Here is a 25,971-nt window from a genome sequence, read left to right as displayed (position 1 = left end):
CTAATGTTCTTATTTCAAATACAAAGACTCAAATAATCTAGCAGACCAACAGGTGGATGAGCAGGCAGGGAGAAAGAAAGACAGACAAAACTCTAATCCTAAAAACACACACACACACACACACACATTCAGGTAAGTATCTCAGCGACTTCGAAGGGCTGTGGTGACTAGCATAGTGGCTGTGCTTTTTCCCCTCTCTGCACAAGAAAAGCTTCAAATCCTCTGAGGAAAAATAAAAATGGCTGACTACTTTTGAGAGAAAAACCCGTGCTTTATTTATCTTTTCTTAAGTTAACTGTCTTACATTTGAAGCTGGTCAAGTTTCTTGGCAAGATAAATCAAGCACACCTCAAAAATTCACAGTCACACACACACACACTTTTCAAAATGGTCACTGGGCTTTTGCTTTGAAAGTGCCAACAGGACGCTCTTCCAATCCGTCCACGGCACTCCTCTTTCCTTCCTCCCGGCCTCTCTCGCTGACATTATTACAGATCGTGCTGTACTTGGATGGGATTAATTACAGATCTTAATGTCACTGCTGTCACCGTAATCCAACACCGCATCAGATCTGTGGTTTGCGAAGGGGCGGGAAGAACGGAAGACTTGAGCATTTTAGAGGCATTCTGAAAGGGCAACGTTGCACTGGAACTTTTTTCTTTTTTTTTTTTTTTTTTTTACTCTTCTTCCTCTGCCTCTTCTCCTAGCTTTTCCTAGCTTTTGTATGAGCGAGCAATAGGGCAGGGGCGCAAGCTGCTACTGCTGGTTTTAAAAAGCCTGAAATGAGACAGAGGAAAAAAAAAAATGACAGCAGTGGAATAAAAATCCCTGTTAATGCAAAAACTCTTCAACATCCACCTCAGCTTCGCCCCCGCCAGAGGGATTCCTGTCGTTTGTAGCTTGGTCATGGATTTATTTTATGAAACGCAATGCTTTGACTGTCTGATGATCCTGGCTCAAGGGTACAAATCACAGGAGGTCAAACAATTGAGGGGACCTTTCATGCTCGTACTTTCTTTTTCTCTTTGTCAGCTTGTCTGATTATCTGAGGCCGAGGCCTTTGATCTTTATGCTTGATCTATCAATCCGTCAATCTATATATCTATCTATCTATCCATCTATCTATCTATCTATCTATCTATCTATTTATCTATCTGTCTATCTGTCTCTCTGTCTGTCTATCTGTCTATCTGTGTTAGTGTTGGAAATGTGCTCGTGTTTTAAATTATTTTTTTCAACACATTGAAATAGTTATTTTTTTGATCTTTATGCTTATTTTATCAGTCCTAATCATTCTGTCTTACTTTTCCATCCTTTGATCATTTCGCTACCATCCCTCTATCCCTCTCTCTCTCTCTCTCTCTCTCTCTCTCTCTCTCTCTCTCTCTCTCTCTCTCTCTCTCTCCCTCTCTCTAACTCTCTTTTCCTTCTTGCTCTCCTCACTTTCTCCTTATCTCTGCTGTTGCTACGGAAACAGCGGACAGGGGAATTCTGGGACTCGGTGCAGCAAAGCATTTTGGGTCAAGGCTTGGTGTTTGATTGCATTATTGATTCATATCGATACAGTGGGCTGCATTTCACCAACCATCCAGTGAAGCCAAGGGAAACAAACGGTGAAACAAATTAAAGCTTTTGTGAGCTAAATGATGCCAATGAGCAAAGTACAAGAGACTAATTGAGTCCAAAAAAGAGAAAGTGCCAAACAACGCTTTTTTGGGTCTAAGGAGAAATATTTCGAAGGCTAAACCTTAGCAAATGAACTGTAGGTCATATGGCAGAACCTACATAATCAGAAAACCAATAATCTGGACTGATACTCTGATATTCAGTTATTTCTTCATTCATAAAAAGAGACAAGCTCTGTTTTCCCTCTTAGTTAAACAGTGTGAATCTCAATGACCCTCTGTGAGAAAAGCAACTTTTGCACCAACCGAAAAGTTTTAGCCAATAGAAAAGATTTAGCCAATAAAAACGACCGGTGTGTAGGATTTAATGGCATCTCGTGGTGAGGTAGCAGATTGTAACCAAATGAATGCCCCGCCCCCTCACCGCTCCCTCTGCACGCGTTGGTGACCTTCAGGTAACGTAAACACTCACGAGGTTAGCTCCTCCTTTCAAGCAAGTGAGTGACTCTGGCTTCTGAATGACTTGCTGCTTCTGAGGTGGAGAGCACAGGTAGCTGTGGTACAAACAGCCATAGTCTGGAAATGTTCAGTGGATGTACTGAAGATACATATATCATACTAGTGCAGAGTGACATGGTCACTGTGTGTGTGTGTCAACATGTAAACAAGAGCCTTTTCCATTAACCTGGCAATAGGCAAGAACAGCACCTGTAACCATGGAGACTGTACAAAGCAAAGATGGTGACAGCCTCAAAATGTTTAGAGGATATAAAAATTAAAAATGCAACTAACAAAACTAATGAGATTTGACTGTTAAGTTAATACGTGTCCATTTCTGTCATGAGACTAAGGCTAAAACCAAATCAAAGTCAGGGTCCCAAAATTAAAACCAGTCATGATCCTTCCCTCACCTTGTGAAAGTGACCATTGTGAATGCATTGTCATTGGATGTGAAAAAAAAAAACAACAAAAAACACAAAAGAAGATAATTGATTGTTTGCAGAATCCCTCCGTAACTTCATCTTTCTGTGACTCTGCAGCCTGTTTAACTTTCAGGCTGTCTCGAAACAGGATGGATGATCAGGGAGAGTGCTCTGCCTGCCTTAAATGTAGAGGGGAGAACGCTGTCTGCTCTCCTTCACAAAAAAAAAAAAAAAAAAAAAAACTGCAGAAAGATATCTCTGGAGTGAACGTTGGTGCAGTGCCGCTAGTGCCTCTGAAGGCCAAGACTGCACATTACACCCTTCTCCTGATCTAACTGCATGAGTTTCAGAGGCAGCAGACACACTCTGCATTATGATACTGTACACGTCTCTCTCCCCTTTCATTGGGAAAGTTAATCAGTGAGTGGGTGGAGGTTGAATAAGAGAATGAAATGTTGCATTAATCACTCCCTTGCTTTGGATTTCATACTCGGTCTCTTTGTTTTTTTCCTTCCCATAATTCTCTTTGTCCCCCGTCCTCTTCTCTCTGTCCTCCTCCTCCTCCTCTTCTCAGTAGGAATAGTATTATTGATTCTCTTCATTGACAGACAGATACCATTGGCCTGAACTGACTCTTGAGTCTTACTTAGAGGCTCATTGATGTAAGCAGATCTGCAGCACTGTAACAGCGTGGAGAGCTCTCTCTCTCTCTCTCTCTCTCTCTCTCTCTCTCTCTCTCTCTCTCTCCCTCCCTCCCTCTTCCTTCATTTCTACCACCAACATGCAGTTTCATCTTAAATACATACTCTCTCTTCACCTGATTTTAGTCCGTTAATCTCTCATTCACACACAGTCTGTTTTTCTCTCCCATTTCCTTTTGTTTTTTTTGTTTTTTTTTCTCCAACCCATGATCAATGGCCTGTAGGCTCGCGTTTAATCATTATTGGTGGTCAGACTCCCCTGAGGCCTATTGGATTGCACTCACATTATTTTATTTCCTGAGTGCAACTACAACAGTTGAGCCACAATGGTGTCAGGAGGAGAATCATGTTGACCGAGGAAAGTGTAAACCTATCAATTATGTGGATTATGGCTATGGAGCCGAGAAGCATGAATTTAAAACCATGTGAGTAAGAAACTACCTCTGTGTCTTTAAGTAGAATCGATGATAGGGAATAATTCTTATGTTAAGCAAACTAAGTTAATGTTCGGAGTAAATTACTTTAAGGTTTGATAAAAGCTCAAGAGCTAAGTAATGAATACCTTATCCGGTGCTAACCATGACACTGTTCCGCTGTAGTAATGTAGGATGTTCCAGACAATTCACTCACATTAGTGTTTGACCCACAAGTGCAGCAGGAAATCAGGAAACATCTAAAAAATGTATTTCGATTGTGGCCAAGAGAACTCAGCACTCTGCAGCTTAAGAAAAAAACGCCATAAACATAGAAGCGCACAAACAAATTATGAAACGCATTCATCATTTTGACAGAAATTGTTTCAGAGCAGACGGACACACTGCTTTTAATCAGTTCCTTCCACCTTAAACTTTCTGTCTTATCACAGCCCTGTCTACCAGGCGTTCATCAACATGTGGAGAAATCCAGACCGCTGGGCCTTGTTATGGCTGCTGATGGCTGTGAGTGGATAATTACTTTGCAGGGGAGGAGTTTAGTGAACTGTTAACTGCTCAGAAAAAGGCTGTTTTATTCTAAATGCAGTATAACTGCTGTAAACGTTGATGAGGATGTTTCTCTCTTCACGTCTTCGGTGCTTTGTGTATTCACTTGTGCTTCCTAAAGTCGCGCCTGTTGAGCTCTCGACTCTCAGCCACCGTAGACCTCTGCACTCATTCACTGTTTCAGTCTCTTAAACTGCTAGTTTCAACTTCAGGAAGGGAAATTTCCTGAGGAAATAAATGTTTCGTCTTTATGTCACTGTTCACCTCCCCCCCCCCCCCCCCCCCCCCCCATCTCAGTGATGTCATGACTTTGTTTGACCGTGTTGTTCATTCAGTGAAATATTGAATGTGAATATATTTCCCTTAAACAAAGTTTTCTTTGTTTGAGCAGTAAACAGGACCTTCATCATTACATCCTTTCTATGATACTATGGGTTCAGGTTTGACTGCCTGCTTCATCCTTACTTCATCCTACATGTGCATCTCTCTCTGCAGAACCATAGTGTATTTTATGGTTTGTGTTTTTCCATGTTGTGTTATCTTTAAGTGTCTCTGAGCTCATGTGACATAGCAATGAGACTCTTCTATGTTCTACTCTTCTGTGTGTGTGTGTGTGTGTATTTCTATCCTCTTCTTACCTCAGTTGTGAATGAGCTGTGCCACGTCACGTACATACACGCTGAATGGATGCTTGTATGTACTTGTTAACCTACAGTTTAATGTGTTGGTAAAGCCACATTGCATTTCTCTGTGTTTGTATTTGATGCAAATATTATTTCTTGACAATCTCAAATCCACATGTGGTTTCAAATGATGAAACGAAACAGGTGCAAATACTGTGTGTGTGTGTGTGTGTGTGTGTGTGTGTGTGTGTGTGTGTGTGTGTGTGTGTGTGTGTGTGTAAATGTACATAGCTAATGTTTGAAAATTAAAAAAGCTTTTGTAATTATTTCCAAATAACCTAAGATAATGAGCATTTTGCTGTAAATGGAAACACATGTTGATATGTCCTTTGCATGCAGATTGTTGTTGAGATGATATTTGCCCTGGTTGTGCCCCGTTTGTGTACTCCTCACCCCCAGACCTTTCCCGTTCCCTTTCTTCCTCCCACCTTCTGCTCTCCCAACTCCTTCCTCGCCCTCCCTTTACTCCTCATTCCACCACAGCTCCTTTTTTCCTTTCTTTCTCATGTTTCTCTGTTCTCCTTTTCCCCGCAGGAATGTCATTAATTCCATTACAAAGATCACAGATGAATCACAGTTAAAACTCAGTCATCAATTATTATACTAACAGCTGAACAAATTGTCCCCTCAGTCACAGAAATATTTGTTTTTGTTTTTTTTTTTTATTTTGGAGCGATGATGATTCTGCAGTCCGCTGCTCCATGTGTTCACACTGCTGTTTACCATGGTGTGGAGTTGGTTGTCAATTTGAGAAGGTGGTGGTTAGCTTAATCAATGAGCAGTAAGTCAGAGTAAATGGTCAGGTCAGGTCACTTCAAACAAAAAAAAAAATCTACAAGTTCTTCATGTCGAATGAAGACTCTGGCTCTTTAAACTGCAAAAGTGTAATCACTTTAATGTCTTGAACTTGTTTTCTCAAGTTCAGTTAATCACTGAGTTTTACACTTTCAGTTCTTCGGGCCTCAGTTAACTCACATTGTTAAGGCACCAGGGGAACTCACACTGGAGTACCACAAATGAAACTCTTTGTTTTTAAAAATGTACAAGAGTAGGAACAGTAGTTTCCCAAATCACTTGTGGTGTGAACACACAATCAGCTCATTCCATCCCATTCACTCTCCCCTGCTTTTCCCTTCCTCCTTTTCCCTTCATCTGTTGATCCTCTCTCTTTTCCCTTTCCTCACCCCTCCTCCCTCATGTCTCCCCATCCCATTCTAACACTGGTGTATCCATCCCATCCTCAGGCTACCCTCCTCAGTCTCTCCCCCTGCGTTGTGTTACTAAAGTCTGACTGAGTGGAGGTATGTACAACAAGTCGCCATCACAAACCCGTTAAGACATACGCTGCTACACTGTGATCGCTCGCTTAGCTTCTTGCTTTGGCTTTGAAGAGAATCAATCGGGAATCAAAGTCTGACTACTGAACCGTTCCACAAATAATTTAATCAGTGGAGTAAAACCAGAATAGGCAGAGCAGAAGAAGAATGACTGCAATTATTATTATTCATTTTATTTTATTTTATTTTATCAACCATAGTGCTGTCAATGAGCTGTCAAGCTAGCTTAGCTTAATAGCTACAGCTTGCAGGCTTATTTCAAACCACTTGCTAATCCTAGCTAAACACGTCATTGGATTGAATGAAACCCAGGTAACTCCTGCATGTTGGCTTACCAGTGGCTAGCTAGCGAGCTAAGAGGACACAACATGTCAGTAAGGAAACTCTGGGGCTGGCTGAGGTGGCAGTTAGCACATCCCAAAGTGATTTCTTAATACACAGAGATCATTTATATATCGCCCTCACATGCAGCTCCTGTTGAGACAGCAAGAAAACTGATTGTGTCTATGAAATAAGGTATGATAGTGGTGGAATTTACCGGAACGTGTGTCTATAAGCACATCTAGGAACCAGTTTTGAAATGTTTCGTCAGTAAGTTACACTTTTGAGGCATCTGAGCTTTACTTGGGTCTTCCATTTTATGCCATTCGTTACTCTATTACAGTTCAGTTCTCTTTATAGCTCCACATTTGTAACTGTACATTTAACAGACAGCTTTACCTATTTTTACTATACTTTCTTCAATTTCTTTTTCAAATTCAAAGCAGCTTTATTGGTATGAAAAAAAATCAAAAACGCACGAAAAGAATCAGGACATGTAGCAACAGGATAATGAGCATGACGCCAGGCCTGTAAAAGCGGCAGATCATAGTCGAAGCTGCCTCATGCTGCAGCTGCTGCAGAGTGAACTGCAGAGAGGCACTCATTACTGATGCTAAGCACCTTTCAAGTCGACTTTGTATACAGTGAGAGCTGCACCAGAGGCAGCTGCTGCATTTGAATTTTTAAAGAACTGAAACATGGAAGTGTTGATCGATAATGCGCTTTGCCTTTGTTTTCCGTTGTAGTAAATGTTCCTGTGACAGATCAGTGCTCATAATCAGAATCATATTCACAAGACCTCTGATGATAGCATTGCCAGTCAGGGATTACAGGTCACGATAAATTGCTGCTGTGTGTTAGACGCTGTATGTTATTGATCCCATTCAATCCACCACTACCCCAGTTCTCTGTGTGTGTGTGTGTGTTTGTGTGTGTGTGTCCCAATCAGCTAAGAGCCGCAGTGCTGCTGATTTATTTCTGTGGTTACAGGACTTGACGTTGCAAACACAGCTATTTAAACACAGCCGAATGTGTGCTAATACACTGTAAACATACAAAAATACATACAAGCACGCACACACTCACAGACAGCATATATGAAGCTATAATTTACACAAAGGCATTGGTCATTAATTCAATTCGTGACTTTCTAAAATCATAGCAAACACAAATACACACATGCACACACTCATTCGAAAGCAAAAAAAGACACAACCAGTTTTAGTATTCTTAGATGGAAGATGATGTTATGCGTTTTAACCCATATGTGCTGCATATACTCACACACACGCACACACAAATATAGTGTGTGTAGGCTATTTTATAACCAGGTCCTTAGAACATTGTGACCCAGATCTGTCACTGTGGTATCCATTACCCAGAATGCCTCCTGAGGTTTAAGCAGTGTCTCACAGAGATATTCATATTGGCCAATTCAGCTAAATCTAGCACCACAGACCTGCCACTACTGTATACTACTGTATACTATGTATGTATGTATGTATGTACATGTATATGTATGTGTGTATATACATATATATATATATATATATATATCACAGCTGGAAATTCCCCAGAAAATATCCCTATGGTCAAAATAATTAAAACCATTCTCAGGGGCATTTTCAGTTGTGCCATTTTGAATGCCCACTTGCTCTAGACCAGGAACTCTGGGAAAAATCTATACAACTGACAGTCCCCCTGAAAATGTTACCCACTGTCAAAAATGATTACATAACAATATTTTCAGGGAAATTTTTAGCTGGGCCAATTTGATTCCCCAAAAGGAACTGGACCAGCGTGCTCTGGGGGACACAAATGGGACAATAATTTCCCTTTAATTCCACACTCATTCCTTGTTAAAATCTGATGCCTATATAACCCACTGTGCAACTCGACTGCCGACAATTTCCGTTAGGGAAATTCAAGTGTGTTATGCTAGTAGTAGCTAACGGAGAGTGGAGCAGGCTCCAGAGGTCTGGTAAGCTCATCTCTTTCTAGCTCCACACTTTTTTTTTCATTTATAATTTGTATAAACTTTCAACCCCAACTGTCATGTACTCGACTTCACACAGCTCCCTCTAGAGACACAAAAGACATCGCAGTGGTCTCTCAAGGTTCTCCCAAAGCCATGCAGTTGTATGGCCTCTAATTATTTTTCCCTTTGCAGAGAAGGGGGTCACATGTAGCTTTTGACAGGTGACCTTTGAACATGATGGCCGTGATGGGCACGCTTTTCTTAAGAATGTAGTCAGACTGTAGATTTGTCATGTATACTTGACTGAGATCTGATCACAATGACCAAACGTCCAGATCTTATTTAGCCAATCCAGTTCCATTACGATCTATTCTATTGTTCCGTTGGCATCTAGTGTAACTGTCACAGATGCAAGCTGATCCCTGCCACCATTATATAACTTCCAGACCTACAGGTGGTGAGATCAGATACTTAAAAAGAGAGAGTAGCAAACTGACCTTTTAAATAATTCCATTCCCAAAAGCTGGGAAAGAGGTAAAAGCTCTGTCAGGAGGAAATTTTACAAAGTACTCTGTGCTGAGTTTGCCCTTGCGTGCTGGTCTCAGATCAGTGCTTCGCTTCCTCTTTATGGAGCATCCAGATTCATTTCTGCAGGGTCTGAAACCGATGCCAGACTTAACCTCACAAGGGCAAATCCTTTCTGAGAGGTGTTGACGAAATGAAAACCTCAGTTCAAAACTCTGGTGTATCATGTGTTGGTGTTATGTAGGTATTGATTTGCGGTTGTTTCTTGTTGTAGCCTTTAGTGCCTTTCTATCAGCTCATTCAACGACCTATCCAAGGACAGTTTTTACATATTGGCTCTAAAAGCAGCTATCAAAACACACCAGCTCCAGAATCACTGCATGACAAGCAGCAGGCGTGTACCTGCAGGAGTGTGTGTTTGTGAGCTAGCGCAAGAAAGCATTATGAGCACAAAGGGGGAGACTTAAGTTTCCATCTTGGCTTTTAAGATAAGATATGTTTAGATAACATAAGATGAGGTGATGATCCACCGTAGGGGAAATTCTGTTTTGCCACAGCAGAGAAAGGGAATGTAGTTAACATCAAAGAAAGCCATTTCCATGAATACCTATATATCAGAAACAAGTAAAAAAAAAAAAAACTAACTCGCTACTAACACTGAGATCCCAGTGTCAAAGTGTGGATGTGTGTGGCACATTAGGAGAAAGGGAGAAACACAAAATAAGCACACAAACCAGCTAAGCATAGAGTATTAATGTGCAGTTATTTTGCAGCAGTCCAGTGTTTCCTAGCTCATCAGCTGGGTCAGGTCATGCGTCTCTTGATGGGTCCAACATGCATAAAGCGATTGAGGGACCCAGAGAGTTGTCAATATTGAGAAATGAAAGGGACTTGACTACTTTCTAGTTCTCTTTGAAACTGTACGCCTTGCAGAAAAAAAATTCACCTTTCACAACAGCTAATTAGCAGACGAACAAGACGAGGTCATGAAACCGGGATGAGTGGTAATGTAAGACAGCGTGGTCCTTTGTTCTGCAAAAGAGGAGGTATCTCTTTCACCTCCAGGGCAACAGCACAGCAGAGGTAGAAGGAGTTTAGTGTAACCGCAGGTTTTAATGATAAGATTACATCATTGGTCAGTGAGTTACAGTAACAATGACTTGAAATGTTCGGTCTGTGGGTGGAGATCAGAATTGTGGAAGTCCATGTGGAGTCATGTGAAGACCCTACACTTTAAACCAAGAGCAACACTAAGAAATGGGCTGTCACTGCTTATTAAATTCGAATCAGTCAACAAGGATATTATTCTCTTTGTTAATGGAAATCGGGGGAAACTACTGCTGTGTTTCCCGGAAGCACTTCAGCACATCAGACATCAGCCTTAGTGTCGAAAGCACAATTATTTGATACAATAAATAATAATAATTGTAATCATAATTGTAAAATCAATCAGAAAATCTAACATTTCACTGGAGATATTTTAGGGAATCCAACTCTGATTTCACAACTGGCTGACTAACTTCACAACTTCATTTATAATGAGCTGCATTTGTGACAGTTCAAATCTCTGACAGTAATAAAATCAAAGGAAGACACAGGTGGGAGAAAACTGTTGAAGGTAATAATTCTAGTTTACATCAATACACTTCTAATGGAGCAACCTCAAGCCCTGACCTCAAATGACCTGCGACACTTTAGTGAGAATCCCAGGATATAAAAAAGCACTTTCATTAGGTACATCTCCGCATTAAGCTGGCTCAAATTGTAAACACAGTTTTCTCTCTCTCTCTCTCTGATTTTTACAGAAGTCCTGCCAATTCACGACAACCAACTATTTGCCCAAGCATTTCTTTGGCTGTTTGGGACATGAGTCATAATATCTCTGTCTCTGCTGCTTCGAATTTGACCCATTCTGTTTTAATCTGTCTCTTATCAGTCCCGTCAGTTACAAAAACCTTATAGGATGTCTTCAAATCAAAGGATGGGTAGGCCCTTTAAATGATTTTTTTAAAACTCTCAAATCTCTCAATCATATTTCCCTCAAAGATCGGAAGAAAATAGACTTTAGACTTTACCCAAGACTTAATTGTCAGATTGTTGTGATCAGATCTGAGCTGGGTGTGAATGACATCTTTAAAGTTAAACCACATTCTGCAGGAATAAAATCCACCCAACATGTTGAAAGGTCACTTAATTCTGCCACTTCCTGCTACTTCAACCTAAAAAAAAAAAAAGTCCCATCATCCTCAGCTGCACTTGGTTTTAGAGCTCATTTGCAAATGTTAGCATGCTAACATGCTATCCTAAGACAGTAAACATAGTAGACATTATGCCTGCTAAACTTATGCATGTTAGCATTGTCACTGTGAGCATATTAGCATGCTAATGTTAGCATTTAGCTTAAACTACAACTGTGGCCAATCACAGCCTCACAGAGCAGCTAGCGTGGCTGTGGACTCATAAACATGTTAAATTGGACCTAAATGCAGAGAAAGACACACTTGACCCAGACCTTGGAGAAGGTTTTGTCTTCAATCCGTCAGTCGGTCTGTCTGTCGGTCTGTCTGTCTGTCTGTGTAACTGACTGTTTCCCTGTTAACAGCAGCCTGTTGTTCCTTTGGGTAGACTGGTTAAAACACCTGGGCTCTGAGAACCAATTGTCTTCATCGCAGTAAAGTTTTTTTTTTAAGATTAGAGGGTCGACATGGAGGATTGTGTTTATTTCTAACTGTGCTCAGCTCCAGATGATTTACCCACCTGAGCTGCTCTGAGTTTCCCAAAAATCATGAAATCATCAAGTCTGTCTGTGTTTCTTGTTCCTGGACAAAATGTAGCACCAGTGATGTGCTTTTGGGAACCCCAGAGCAGGATGTCCAGTGGATGTACAAGTCCAAAAATCTTATGGGATGTCTTCAGATCAAGGGTTTTGTGTACATCCACTGGACAAGTGCACCTTCCCTTCCCTACACAGTTCATGTTGGTGCTCCAGAGCACCACCTCTAGGTGTCTATGGGATATTGTGGCAACTGATAGCTGATTTTCGTAACCCATATTCCTGTTTTGTCCTGTCTCTGTCTGTATCTGTCCTTCCATCTGTTTGTCCCTCTGTCCATCTGTCCGTCTTTTTCCAACTTCCTCCTTTGGTCTAAAATATTTTTACTTGGTTTGGGCTGGTTTTTTGTTTTGAATGATTTACCTTTTTTCAACTTTGTTTCATTTACAAATGCTTGTAACTGTAACAAATGGTTTATATTTGCTATTTCTGATGTGCAATGCTGTCATAATATAACATACACTAACATGTCATGACATTATTTTTTGTCATGAACATTTGCATTTCCATCCCATAACACACTCACCTTAAATTACAACGCCATAACCTTGCTCTGACCCTTTGACCTGTGCATGTCATCTTCATGTAGCCACGGGTTATGAAAAGTCACGCAGCCTCAATAACATCTCCGGGATGACTGGCGCCCCGCTGCGCCTCACCCCCATCACCAACTCCACCTTCGAGCCCTTCGAGCCGCCTGGCCTCAGGCGATGCCACTCCCCCATCCCTTCCATCTTGTAGCATAGCCAACAGAGAAACACAAACAACAAAATGTCAACAACAACAGCAACAATCATATATAGATAGATATAAGTATATCTATCTATATATTTTTTTTTCTTTTTTTTTTCTGAGGAACATGAAAGAAACAAAAACAATCGACATGGACATTAGATTCATCCAGCTGCTCTTCATCACCATTACTCACGTTTTCGTGATAGAAACAACAATGAATTAGACTTCTTCTAGGCACTAGAGGGTCCTATTAGTGAATAAAAATAAAATCACAGAATAGCTAAACCTTAATGATTAAGCCGAGATAGATGCTAAAGCAAATGTATTTTAAAATCCACAAACACACTAACACACCTGCCTTACTAACAGGGATAGAGTCTAGGTTAGTTTAGACTGATATGATAGTTGAGTTAGTTTACCTCTAGCTTTCCCTGTGCTACTTCTTGCCTGTATCTCGACTGCACTTGCACTTCAATGCTTTAAGACTGATACTTAGGAGTTAGCGATGAATAAGTCTTTTTCTAATATTAAGCCTCAGAATGCACACATTCACACTCACGTAGACGCTAACATATTACTGCAGCATGCATGGTTTTACTCATGAGAGCCTCCAGAATAAGAAAATACACTACGCCTACAAGTAGATTGAAAACAACAAAAACATTTTTATACACTTGAAAGTTGAAAGCATATCTCTGAAAATACCCCGAACCCTAGCACCTCTGCACCTTTGAAATCAACCTCTCTTACACACACACACTTGTGCAAACATCAACACACACAGACGCATGTTTTGTTCTCAGAGTTTCCCTTTAGTACAGGAAAAGAGGGGAGAGGGACTTCCATCAGACTTCACAGCACCTCCATTGCCAGTTTAGAAGAGTAGTAGCGTCCCCTTCTCCCTCCTCCCCCTTCCTTCCTCCTTTTTCTCCTGCCTCCTCCCCAGGCTTCCCACTCTGCTCAGACCCTAACAACACTCACAGGATGTACTTCAGGAGGACTTGATGGAAAAAAAAAAAAAAATTATACCGTGGACAGCTGGGGAACAGGTGTTAAGACGTGGATGTCTCTGTCAGGGTGGTGGGATACAGGTCATGGGACAGTGGTTCCCAACCTGGGGCCGTCGAGGAGTTGCAAGATAAACCTGAAGCAGGTCTGAGATGATTAAAACCAGACAAAATTAGGTTAAACATATTGCTGAGTTGTTTTTTTTGTTTGTTTTTTTTTATCTTTGCTTTTGACCTCCCCGGGCCACAAATAAAGCAATCTGAAAAGTAAAAATCCTTCCTTGTGGGAGGGGAGGTGTACTGTGACAGAGGCTTTTATTGACATCAGCTGCAGGTAGAACCAGGCCAATATGTGAATCAGGCTAATATGAAAGTATTTGATCATATTCTAACAGTTGAATCCATTTCTGTGTTAATTTGCTGCTGCTGCTGTCTGCTGTTTATATGGACCTCCAAGTTTCTGTCCAAATGTAGAGCAAATCTAAGTGAATTTCCAGAAAATCTGCTAAACAAAATGTGAACTGATGCGTGTTTCCATCCACTACTGTTATGTGAATATTAGGGGTTTGGTGCATCACTGGAAGCTTGAGTGATGTTTAAGTCACGTGCTTCATGTAAGTCACGATTTATTCACTAAGCCTGTTTCATTAGCACTTTGTCATATGTTGTTTTTATCATTACACCAACTTTTCCATCTTAGCCAAATCGAAAAAAAAACTTTTTTTTTTTTTTGCAATGTTCTGACTTGGGTTCAAATTTTCATCATTTCCACTCAGTGTTTTAATGTTCACATTGAAAAAGGGCATAAAAACATGTCACGGGTACCTGCATATTATTTGAGACAGAGCCAAGGGCGTTCCCATTTCACCCCCAAACCTTTTCTACTCTAATGTGAATTAAACGCTGGTGTGGAAATGGTGAAACCATTCTATATTAAAGTTCTTTAAGTAGCAAGATTTCTACTGGAATCACCCTGTTGTGAGAATTTACAGTAGCTTTAACTCAAGGGGTCTGAGGCTGGAAAAGTTGGGAATCACTGTCAAACAGGATTAACACTGCAGAGCTGGTGCGTGAAACATATACTCAGAAAATAAGACAAACGTAGCTTTAGGAACATGAAAACAACTTTAGGTGAATACACATAATGAACTCTGACCTTTAGTCTCACCGAGACCTCCAGTGTAGAAGTTGTCATGGAAACTGGAGCAGTAGGATCTGATCGGATCTACCACGCCATCGCTCTTCACCTCCTGTCCATGCACTCTCACCTGGGCTCTCGGCAGAAGGCTGAGCTGCAAAGCCAGAAGAAAGGAATGGTCACTCATTTCTTTGTTGTGCTGTAATCCAGTCACTATCTACGGTTTAAATGATCTGTACAGAGGAAAGATTGATACCACTCGATGTTTGTGTGTTAAGTACATAGCTGGAGGATGCGGTTAGCCTCGCTCAGCATGAGGCCTTGAAAGCAGGGGGGAAACAGCTAGTCCAAAATAAATAAGCTGACTAATTAACATGGATAACTGTTGTTGGTCAAAACATAGAGCCCAGCTCCAACGCATAACTTAAACAAAGTGTCTTTTTTTTTCTACATTTCTATTTCTGTATATATTTAACAAAAAGTTACGTGTTAATTAGTGAGTTTTAGTTGGTAGAACAAATTTTTTCAACAGGTCTCTAATGCAAGATAGACTAAGCGCATCCTGGGTCCAGCTCTATATTTGACACACAGGCACAAGAATGGTATTCATCTTTAAAAAATTCTAAACTTCCAAAAAGCTATCCTTTTAAGGTAGTGGTGAAACTGGCTTTCTCTTTATCTGGAACAGTTTAAGACATTGCAGCTCAGCCTGATTGTGAGAAGCGTGGTTTTCCTCAGGTCTGAGTTCAGCCCACCACCACCACCACCACCATCACCACCACCGCCGCCGCCAACACCGTTACTACTTGCACTGACACCAGTGTGACTCAGCAGCCAGTGGCAATATTTTTAGTTTTCTCCCTTTTTGGCTTCTCTTTCTTTCCCTGTTTTTTGCCCTTCCTGGACCCCTCCGCCCCTCCCCGCCCCCTTCCTCTTCTGTCCGTCCATCTCTTCTTTGTTTTTGGTGGTCAGTAGGAGGCACCGTGAACGGCTATTGGAGTGACAGCCCATGGTAAAAGAGGAGCGGATGACAAACGCCACATGGGAAGAAGAGAGAGAGAAAGAGCATGACATCAGAGACAGCATACACACATAGAAATATGCAATGTAGATAAATGAGACAGTGACGGTTGGATCTCTATGTTGTATCTGCACACGAGACAACTGTGCACACGGATGTTTGTGTGTCTGTGTGTGTGTGTGCCCAGACCTCCATCTACCTCTGTACTAAGATGCACAAATGTCAACTAGGAAAAAATGCATCCTTTTTTTTTGCTTCTGCAAGAAAGAAAAGAAATAATTATTCCAGTTTAGTTTTGATATTTATTATGAAGTCATTGTCATCATGAAATCATCTTTCTGTCAAAGAGTGTAACTTTGTTTTTATTGATCTGCTTTCCATTTAAATGCTGTTCCCTTTCTGTTTTAAACTGGATTTTTCTGATGTCGCGGAAATGGATTTGATTTCAGAACTACAATGTCAGACTTTGTCACTGTTGTAAACAGTAATCATGTGTCTGTTGGTTAAGTTTCATGTCCGTCTGTCCTCAGCTCTTACTCTCACCTTCTCTCTCACCAAAAAGTAACAGAAAAAAAAATCTTTCCTTTTGATTAGTATTATAATATCCTTGGACAAGATCCACAAAAAGTGCAGTAAGTTTGTCCCTTGGATCAGGCCAAAATGTCTGACATGTCTCCTTTCTGTTACTTGTCTACATTCAAACTGTTGAGTATGGGAAGGTGAGAGCACCAACTGAGAAGATAATTGTCTGTTTAAAGATTAAGTTTTGGCATTTTAGGAAATACACTTATTTGATTTCTTGCCAGGAGTGAGATGAAAAAAGTCAAATTCTGTTTTATGTTTGTGTCCTAAGTTTTGAGCTATAGCTTGAAAGTGATTAGCCTAGCTTAGATTTAAGACATGGAGCAGGGAGAAACAGCTAGCATAGCTGTGTCCAAGTGCTAACTGATGCTAACTTTGCTTACTATACTACACAGTGACGACAAGACTTTAGGAAGACAACGCCTGGCCACTGGTCACTTGCTTGTGGAAAAAAAAATTCACTATTATGTAAAGATGAAACAAAAGAAGTGCAATGTAGCGAGGTTGGTGATTTGCCCCTTGCTTCCTGTCTTTACGATAAGCTAATATAATTTATTGCCACCTAGCTTTAGCTCTCACTGCACAGACATGAAATTTATATCAATTCATCATCTCACTCTCAGCAAAAAAGTGAATAAGACTTTTTTTTTTTTTTCCCCAAAAGGTCAAGTTATTCCGCTCCGCATGTGACCCTGATTTGGGGGCACGCGGGGTTTTCTGTTTCGTGTTTAGCTTCGTGCTCAAGCTGGGCAGCAGTTTCCATTTTTGCCACAGTAGCACAAAGTGCAAATGAGTGATTTTGATGTTTTAGTGTTTATGATTTCCCAGATGGAAAATCATTTCAACCCCCTGTCCTAATAGACATACACACCAGGCACACACACACACGCACACACACACACATACATAAACATATACAGATGTAAGCCCATGCTCCAGTCTCTCTACTGAATCTGTCTATCATTTCTCACCAATTCATCCTCTCCTTATCCTCCTCTCCCTTCCCAGCGTCCACTTGTTTTGAGTGCGTCTGTCACTTTCCTTAAGGCCACTGCTGATGTCGCTTTTGTCATGATGATGTACATATGTAAAGTTTGCGTTGTAGATGAATTTGCATGGGGTTCCAACGCAAGCAATGAGGATACTGATATGATTAATAATGTGAAGAGGTTTGATAAGATTTTAGTCTCAAGTTTAATGAATGTGTATATAACATTTAGATTACTAAGAGTGTGTATGGATGTATGTGTTTAGAAGCATACATATGCACTAACAAAGCATGCAGGACAAAAATTCTTCACCTCTTTGGATGCAACGAGAGGTGGGATGGGCTGACATTATGCATGCCAAAATGCTATGATGCTATTGGTCAGGACAGACCAAGTTAGGTACTGTAATGGGGTCGGGTGGGGGTGGGAAAGTTTATTTTTGCAGGACGGGGAGGGGTTACGTTTCTGATAGGTCTTGTATAGCTGCTTTCTTATCGAATCTTGAGAGACTTATGATAAGAGAAACATATTAACAATCGTAGCTTATGATTTTTCTTTTCTTTTTTTGCTTCTCTTTTCACAGAGAACTGTTCTGAAAGCCCTGCGCTTATCAGATATATGCAAAAAGAAGCAGTAACTGTGAACTAATGCTAAGAAATGAAAAAAAAACAAAACAAAAAAAAAAACAAATCCAGCTTCTTCCATCATTGTCTCGACTCCTCCTCTGCAAGAGAGAGGAGAGACTCCTCCCAAGAGATCCCCTTCCATCCTTTTCATTCATCTGCTCCTTCATCATCTGTCCACGTCATGTTTCCTTCCCATCTGTCCTGTCTTGTACTCAACACTTACATTTAAACCACAGAGAATTCAGAAGGGTACCTCTGCAATGTGAGAATCCCATGATTCAGTGCAAGGATGAGAATTAAGGCCAGTTTAACCTGCTCTGGGGGTCTCAGCAAAACTGAGCTGTGGACCACTTCTCAGCATCACTTGCTGCAAATTTATTTAAGAATAGTCACCAAAGAAGTTTAAAACAGCCTGAATATTAGATGATTCTGATTATAAGACACCTTTTTTTCCATATGTGGCAGGAAAACGTATCACACCTGTGTTCAGAAACTGGATTTCCTAAATACTTTTATTGCTGACTCACTCTACAAGGCACTAACTTTAAGAAATTCCCTAGCTTAGCAACATTATGACTACAACCAGCCCATAATGCAACAGTGTATGTAGGAACCTGCGTTATATCAGTACGCTTTCCATCTGATGTTGCGAATATGTAAACTCGAATATTACTATGACCTCCGCTTTTTCAGACATAATTTCCATTAAAAAAATGTCATACTCAACAAGATTAGGTAAAAATAATTGAGAAATTAATTCCTTAATGTGATTTTATTCTTGTTGAAAAATAATTACCACATAGTTCGAACCAGGAGCCTTTTGGGTCAGGTGAAGGTCTGGCCCCCCCCAGGCAGTTGCCTGCTTTGCCAGGTTGGTAATCCAGCCTTCATCAGGAAGGATCTAATTCATGAAAGCACTCTGTAGAGGTACCCTTCAAAGTCTGAAGATTTTTTTGAGATCCAAATTACTGCTGGTTCTTACATCATGCCCCTTGTTGTCAGCGTTTCTCTCCTTTCCATCAATTCACAACTCAGGTATCTCTTTCACACTATCCCTTTCTGTGCCCCAGTGTTCGTGTTCAACCATCTTTCCTCAGAGATGTTCTGTATGTATGAAAAATGGAGTAACTAGAAAAAAAAGTTGAGCTTTCCTCTCTTTTCTGTGCCTACCATGTGCTCTGATTTGTTGCTCTTGCCCCCCCTCCTTCAAAAATGCTATTTTGCTTTCCTTGTCCAAATGTGCTTCCTGTCTTCCCCTTGTGTCGTCACCTCGTCTTCCCACCCTTTCCCAATAACTGTATCCCTCTTTCTGTGAGACTTTATCCCGCCAACACACCATCCATTCCCCCGCCCCGAAGTCTCTCACAGCAAAACCAAAAAGGAACTGACTGAAATTGGAGCACCTTCACACCTGATTAAAAAAAAAAGATTGGCCTAACACTGGATTTCACCGGGGAGGAAGACAGGAACGGACGTAAAAATGAATGAAAAAGACTGGAGTGATGTGTTGTAGACTGGGAGGAGGGGAAAAATGTGCTATGAAATGATGTGTTCTGAGTGGATTGTCAGCCGAGCAGCATCAGAGGGAGGAGATGGAGGAGGAAAAGTTTGGGCAAGACAGAAAAGTGTGGTGATGATGAGGAGGAGGAGGAAGAAAGAAAGAAGCAAAAATCGCTTCTCCATGTAAGAATGTGTACCTCACTGTTGTTCCTGTGCACTGTTTGCTTCTTGTGTTGTCTTTTCTCACCTGTGTGTGGTTCTGTGTTGGTGTGACATTTTGTTTTATGTTCTGTGTTTTCGTGTTGTGTGCCGCACCCTATTTTCCTTCCCTTTTTTACTTTCGTGTAGCCTTTGTGTGAACCACACCTGGGTCAAACAGCCTTCACAAACACTGTCTGCAGCTTGTTTTATCCCACACAGGTGCAGGAGACTTGTACTTTGTCTTTTTTGGGCAAACACAAGCTGCACCAGAATGAAATAAATCAGAGATGACCTGAGCTGATACAGCAGACTCTGCCTGTCTGACAGCTAAAGTGGGATGAAACAAAACGCTAAAAAAAAAACAAAAAGAAAGAAAAAATAGTTGTTATTTGGCCAAGGTCTGGTCTGTACATTTGCAGGGCACACCAACTGAGATATTCCGTTCTCAGCTCTTGGTCTGGATTTCAGCCCAGTCCTGGTTGGCTGCAGTCCTCTGGTTTGAACTTTGACCTCTGACATGATTTTGATTTCACTGTCATTGACCTCGATGTCTCTTGGTCTCATCAGCTTCTTAATTACCACCCAATTACCATTTGTTATATCAGAGGACTGAGCAGCCCCCGAGGACTTCTGCAGTCTGTGTGTGTGTGTGAGTGAGTGAGTGAGTTATAGACACAGAGAGAAATGTTAGTGTGTGTCACGTTCAAGCTCTGTGTTTTTGGTGTAATTGCATGACGGCTGGGCTGGGCGAGCTTTGTAGTGATGTCCTTTTTTGTTTTTTTGTTGTTTGTTTTTTTTGTTTGTTTTTTTTTGCTTTAGTGGTGTGGTTGTACCATTTCCTTGCCTTGGTGTATAGCATTTTGTTGCTGCAGTTTCCATTAGTACAAACAGCTATGTCAAACTGAGCACCACTGGAAACTACAGATTAGATTAGAAACACTCAGTCTGCCATTGTAGAAGTCTTTCACTTCCTACATTCTTACTCCAACCTGAGAGGATTTGGTTTGGAAAGTTGTGCAGCTGCATTGAAGAAAGAAGGCTTTCTATAATGGCTAACACTTAAATCTCATATGTAGCATCGGAGGAAACTCACAGCCTCTTTGCCAACAGCATCTTTGGTATTAAATGTGTTGTAGTAGTATTTTGAAACGTGTGTTTAGTCACAAAAATCCATTAACTCTCTATTGCATAAAAGGCAAATTTATAAGATTTATACCAAGATAAAAATGATGTGACTCCATCTTGATGCTTTTGGGAAACAGGCCCATTTCTAATGTTCCACACTTCACCTCAGGAAGATATCAAATAATTTTCAATGGAAATGAAAGCTAAAATTTTACTTTTCTGTGATGGTGGGTAAAATAATTGTCAGTTTTGCTCATTGTGTCTGATGCCATGTAGGTAAAACTGGTCCCTTGTTAGCTCTTAGTTGAAAAATGTTAATCTCTGATAGAAGCAACTCATTGGTCAATACCTATACGTCAGGACTGGGTTGCACCAGAGCTTCATAAATCCAACTCTAAATTTCAGTGTTGTTCTTAAGTTCTCAGAAACAACTAGATAGTTTCAAATCATGTTGCATCATTAAAATATCAGCTTTTAAAGACTTTAGTAAGGTGTGAATCTGTTGCCAGGCAACTTTTCTAGTACCATTCACTCAAAAACAATGTGCAACACCAGGAATTCACTGTATTATTTTATATATGTCTTCATACGTGGATAAATAGGTTTCAAAGTTTGTAATATTTACATAGTTTCTGATGAGTGGACCGTGTCCGATCATGCTAACCTATTGTTAGCATCATATTTCATATTTTTTTTGTGATGTAATTTAAAATCTTTAAGATTTACATCATAAACAGTATTTATCAAGTTTCAGGTCACATATGTAGACCGCGTTCTGTATTACCTTAATACTCTTTGGGTCAAATGTTAGCAAGCTAACTTTAGCACTTGGTTCGGTAGCTACACCACAGTTACTGGGTGTTATTGTTTAGTAACTTCTTAGTAGGAGCTAGTTTGTAAAATGCAACCCGTTTCAATTTAGTCATGCATGTTCACTTAGTATAAATTTGATCTTATGAACAGCTGGGGCCGTCCAAGACTCTAAGACTGCGTATCTGTACAGATGCCATTCTGATGAAAGCAAAGAAAATATTGCTTTACCCACCAACATCATCTCAAATCTGAAACAAAATAACTTATTGGCATCTGGTAAATCAAATGATTTACCCTTTATCACCTGTTACATAGTTAGTACTTGATGTCTGGATGAACTTGTAAACTTCTTGACCACCCTTCATCAGGGCACAATCAATTTGAAGTGAATAAGTCACGATCAGAGTGGTGACTTATTCGCTTCAAATCCTCACTAAATTCTCTTTTCTCTTTTCCTTTTCAGTGCTGAGTTTCTAACCCTCCCCTCCTCCCCTCCCTGCAAGAAGAGGAAGACAATAAACTTTATCCCACTGCTCCTCCAGCTCCCCCAATGAAATTCACTGTAGAAAACGGGAGGGAGACAGAGAGAAAGAGGAAGAGGAGAAGACGAGAGGTAGAAATCATCAGAGTCACTGACACCTGGACATTTCCGTCGTCTGTCTGACACGTGCATATTGCAACCCAGTGACCCATGTAAGCCATTTTACTGTGGGAGCGACCAAACATTTCCACCTCTTCTGAACTGATTTTCACAGCAAACCACAGCATGGATGCTCCTGCCTCAGCAGCCAGAGGGCCATAACCTATGACTTGGATTTGGAAACCATGTGACAAGGATACCCTCTATTTCCACAGTTGTGTTATTCCTTCACTCTTTTTATTTCGAGAAGCTGCATGCACAACTGTCGATTTCCAGTGAACGTTCCATTATTTTGGCATTCAAAGCACTATGCAAGTTGAGGGGTGGTCCATCATGATGTCGAATGGCTCCCGCAGAGTCTGACCCGGTGGTGCTGCTGGGCTGCAGAGGCCGGGCTTCCCTGTTAATCTCTGCTGATCTACAGGACCTCTACCAGCAGGTGGAAATCTACTCATACATATCAGAAAACATCAGCCATATCACATGTAAATTTGACATGATCCCTTTTTTGTTTGATATCATCTGATTCTTCTGAGAGACAGTTGACATCTTGGGACTTCAAGTTCAACTGATCGTTTTAAATGTTGAGGTCTCCGTAGACGACAAAGAGTCAGTTTTAATCCACCTTGAGATGGAATCTAACCCAAAGACAGACGCGTAGATGGACGTACCAGTTGGGGTGAACAGAAACCCTCAAAGACACGAAACTGGCCATAACATCTGCTGAAAAAAAAAAAACAGGAGGTGTCACTGAAAAGGAAGATGTGATTGACCCTCTTTCTCTCTTTCTCACTCTCTTTTTCCCTCTCAAGTCTTTACAGTATCTTGACCCCCCCTCCTCCCCCGCACCTCAGCATCGCTGCTGCTGCTCCTCTTTAGCAAATCTGCATGGCATGAATGAAACCAATTAAAACCCGAAGAAAGACGGTCAAAGATACAATGGATGGATTTAAAAAGGGGTGGGGGGAGAGAGAGACAGGAGAGAGTCCATGAGAACGGGGGAGAGAGACTGTAGATTTCTTTTTTCATCCACCTAGCAATTTCAATGCAAAGTCATCATCATCATCATCCAAGCTACTTTTTAACCCCAAAACCGGCTGCTAATATGTGCAAAACAACGTCTCCTGCAGCAAACTGCTCTCTCAGAAGGCATGATGGATAAAGAGGAGCTCCCTCCTCCTCTGAGAGAAAGAGTGGAGGGGGGAAGGAGATTCTGCAGACCATACACTCTATACCTCTGGGGATGGGGGCAAGAAGATACAGGCTTTTTAAAGAAAGCAGGTATTCAGCAGCAGCAGGAGAACATCTTTGAGAAACTATTCTAGGGATTAAAAAAAAAAAGGCAATGATTGCAAAATTAGAAATGCATTTTTATGACATTGTTTACCAGCATGAATATTCTGCATGACTTCTGCAAGCCATTCTGATCTCCCCCACGAATAACAGGGCTAGAAATTGAGAATTTAAAGATGAAATTTTAACAAAATTATGTTATATGCAAAAGATTAAAAAATGTAGAATCATGTTTTTTTAAAAAAAAAAGATTTATTTATTTATTTATTTATTTCCCAATTTTGTTTTCAATGATAAAACACCTATGATTCAGAAAAAAGGGTTGCAACATCTACCCTGTTTTGTTTTCTTTAAGAAATCCTGGGGGACTCCCACCCCAGCTCTCTAAAATCCAAGAAGACTCCTTCCAACTTCTGCAAGTGTTTATTATGCTACTACGAGTTCGTCTACTACTACTACTACTACTACTACTACTTCAACTCCTCACCTGGCTGCTACTCTGCTTCTTCTTCCTCCTCCTCCTCCTCCTCTTCTTCTCTTTCTTCTTCTTCATGTAGCCTTTTACCAGAACCATTATACGTAACTCTCTCCAATGGCAGCTGTTGTGTGTCTGTGTCACTATCTGGACCCAGGACTACCAAACTGACACTGAACTGTGCTGTCCACTCCAAGATGTCATTGATTCCATGTATTTGAACTGAAAATGTCTTTTGTCCCTCTCCCTGGTACTTATTTCTTGACCTTGATATCCAAGGCAGTCACCACCCCTTCGAGGTTAGACAGGTGAAGTCTGGGGTCGAGAATACAACAGAAAAATGTACAGATGAAGGTTTTGGGTTTTTTTTTTTTTTTTTTATTAACCCACACAGTGATCCAGGCAGGTCTGTTTACTTCCTCAGGTGAAAAGATACAAGATGGCTACCTCATCACCCAGGGTTGTAATACCACTAGCTTGGATTTACACTACTAGGTCCACCTTGATAAAAAAAAAAAAAATGTGGTCCAATACAACAGTTCTGCAGTAAATCCTCCTTTATGAGGTTTATAATGTTCAGTTCTTATTGATACTTTTTAGATACATGTTGATTCATCTGTGTGATCATGCTTGAGAATTAGTTTTGCTGCTGTTGAACTGTATTGTATTATACAGAAAAATGTTTGTTATTTAACTGACCTTCACTGATATAAATGGACAGAATAATAGAAACATTCTTAAGTATATTTCAGTACAATTCAACAGCACCACGAGCTGTAGCCTCCAAACTGACCCTAAATCAACATCTCTCAAAAGCATCCAAACCCTGTAACCTTCATGAAGGGAGGATTCATTGCAGGACTGTTGCTTTGGACTGCATTGGTTTTAGCTAGGTGGACCTAATAAACTGACAACTTAGTGTATATCTCGTGAGAACCTAACGTCTCTTTTTTTCCCTAAATTCACCCACCTAAGAAAATATGGAGGCCACCAAAAATGAGATTTTCCAAGCATAAAGACAAATCCCACATTTTATTCATTTATTTCACTTTTCAGTTATATTAAATTAAATGTTATCTCCCTAAATTATGTTTTGGTGTCAGGTATGTAATATAAAACCCCTCTTATTTCTGTTCAGCATTAGTTTTTTTTTTCGTAGTCGTATAGTCAAAAAATATCAGAAGCAGCCTTAAAACAAAAAACTCAGCGTGTGTAGTAGTAGAATGTAAACTCTTGATTTCATGTGAAATGCAGACATGATCTCAGTTTTCTCAAAGGTAGCTACAGCCCTAAGTAAACTCAAGGAAAGGCAACATGCGGTTCAGGGGATTCAGACAGAAACTGAAGGGTGTCATCTGCAAATGTTTGGTCCAGTAGCTTTTTTCATGGTGTAGCTTTGTGAATGAATCACAAAATCCCATAACGAAGGAATGACAGCTCCTGTCAGACTTCCTGCAAATGTGTGATTTCCTCTTCATCTCGAAAGATCTCTTGGAACTTGAGCGGTGACTGATGATTGAGCCTTTTTGAGTTAGCTGTTATGTAGCCACAACATCTCTCCATTTAAAGCTCCCCTCTTGGTTAGTTTTATTGCTCTTCCTTTCCGAATGGCTCAGGAAAAGAATCATTGCACAATGTGGCATAAAATTGTAGCTTCATTGAAAGGATATAAGAAAGCATCATAATACTGCAATCTTATTGGTTGATGGTACTGGTTTTATTGATGAGCCCAATTGACAGTGTGTGCATTAAACCACATCTTATAGGGGTCATAACAGGGGCATTACGACTTGGCCTAGCCAAACTTATTGTGTAAATGCTATGCCTAGCTAAAACATGTAGTAAACCTGTAAATAAAAGGAGCGAAAGCTAAACAAACTTAGCAAAAGGTTAAACCTATAGAGGGAAGCTTTCTGGTTT

At 40.6% G+C, this 25,971-nt stretch overlaps 1 protein-coding gene across 1 annotated transcript in view; it reads left to right on the top strand.

Moving 5' to 3' along the window:
* Positions 1-12,647, top strand: part of LOC121198579 (potassium voltage-gated channel subfamily C member 1-like) — a 52,784-nt gene extending 40,137 nt beyond the window's left edge. The window contains exon 5 of the mRNA XM_041062828.1: positions 12,496-12,647. Within this exon, the coding sequence (XP_040918762.1) occupies positions 12,496-12,647 (152 nt within the window). The remainder of the gene's footprint in view (positions 1-12,495) is intronic.
* Positions 12,648-25,971: the final 13,324 nt, after the last annotated feature.

Source organism: Toxotes jaculatrix, chromosome 18 (assembly GCF_017976425.1).
Source record: "Toxotes jaculatrix isolate fToxJac2 chromosome 18, fToxJac2.pri, whole genome shotgun sequence".
In the NCBI taxonomy this organism is placed as follows: domain Eukaryota; kingdom Metazoa; phylum Chordata; class Actinopteri; family Toxotidae; genus Toxotes; species Toxotes jaculatrix.
The sequence above is the reverse complement of the archived record's forward strand: the minus strand, read 5'-3'. Positions and strand labels throughout refer to the sequence as shown.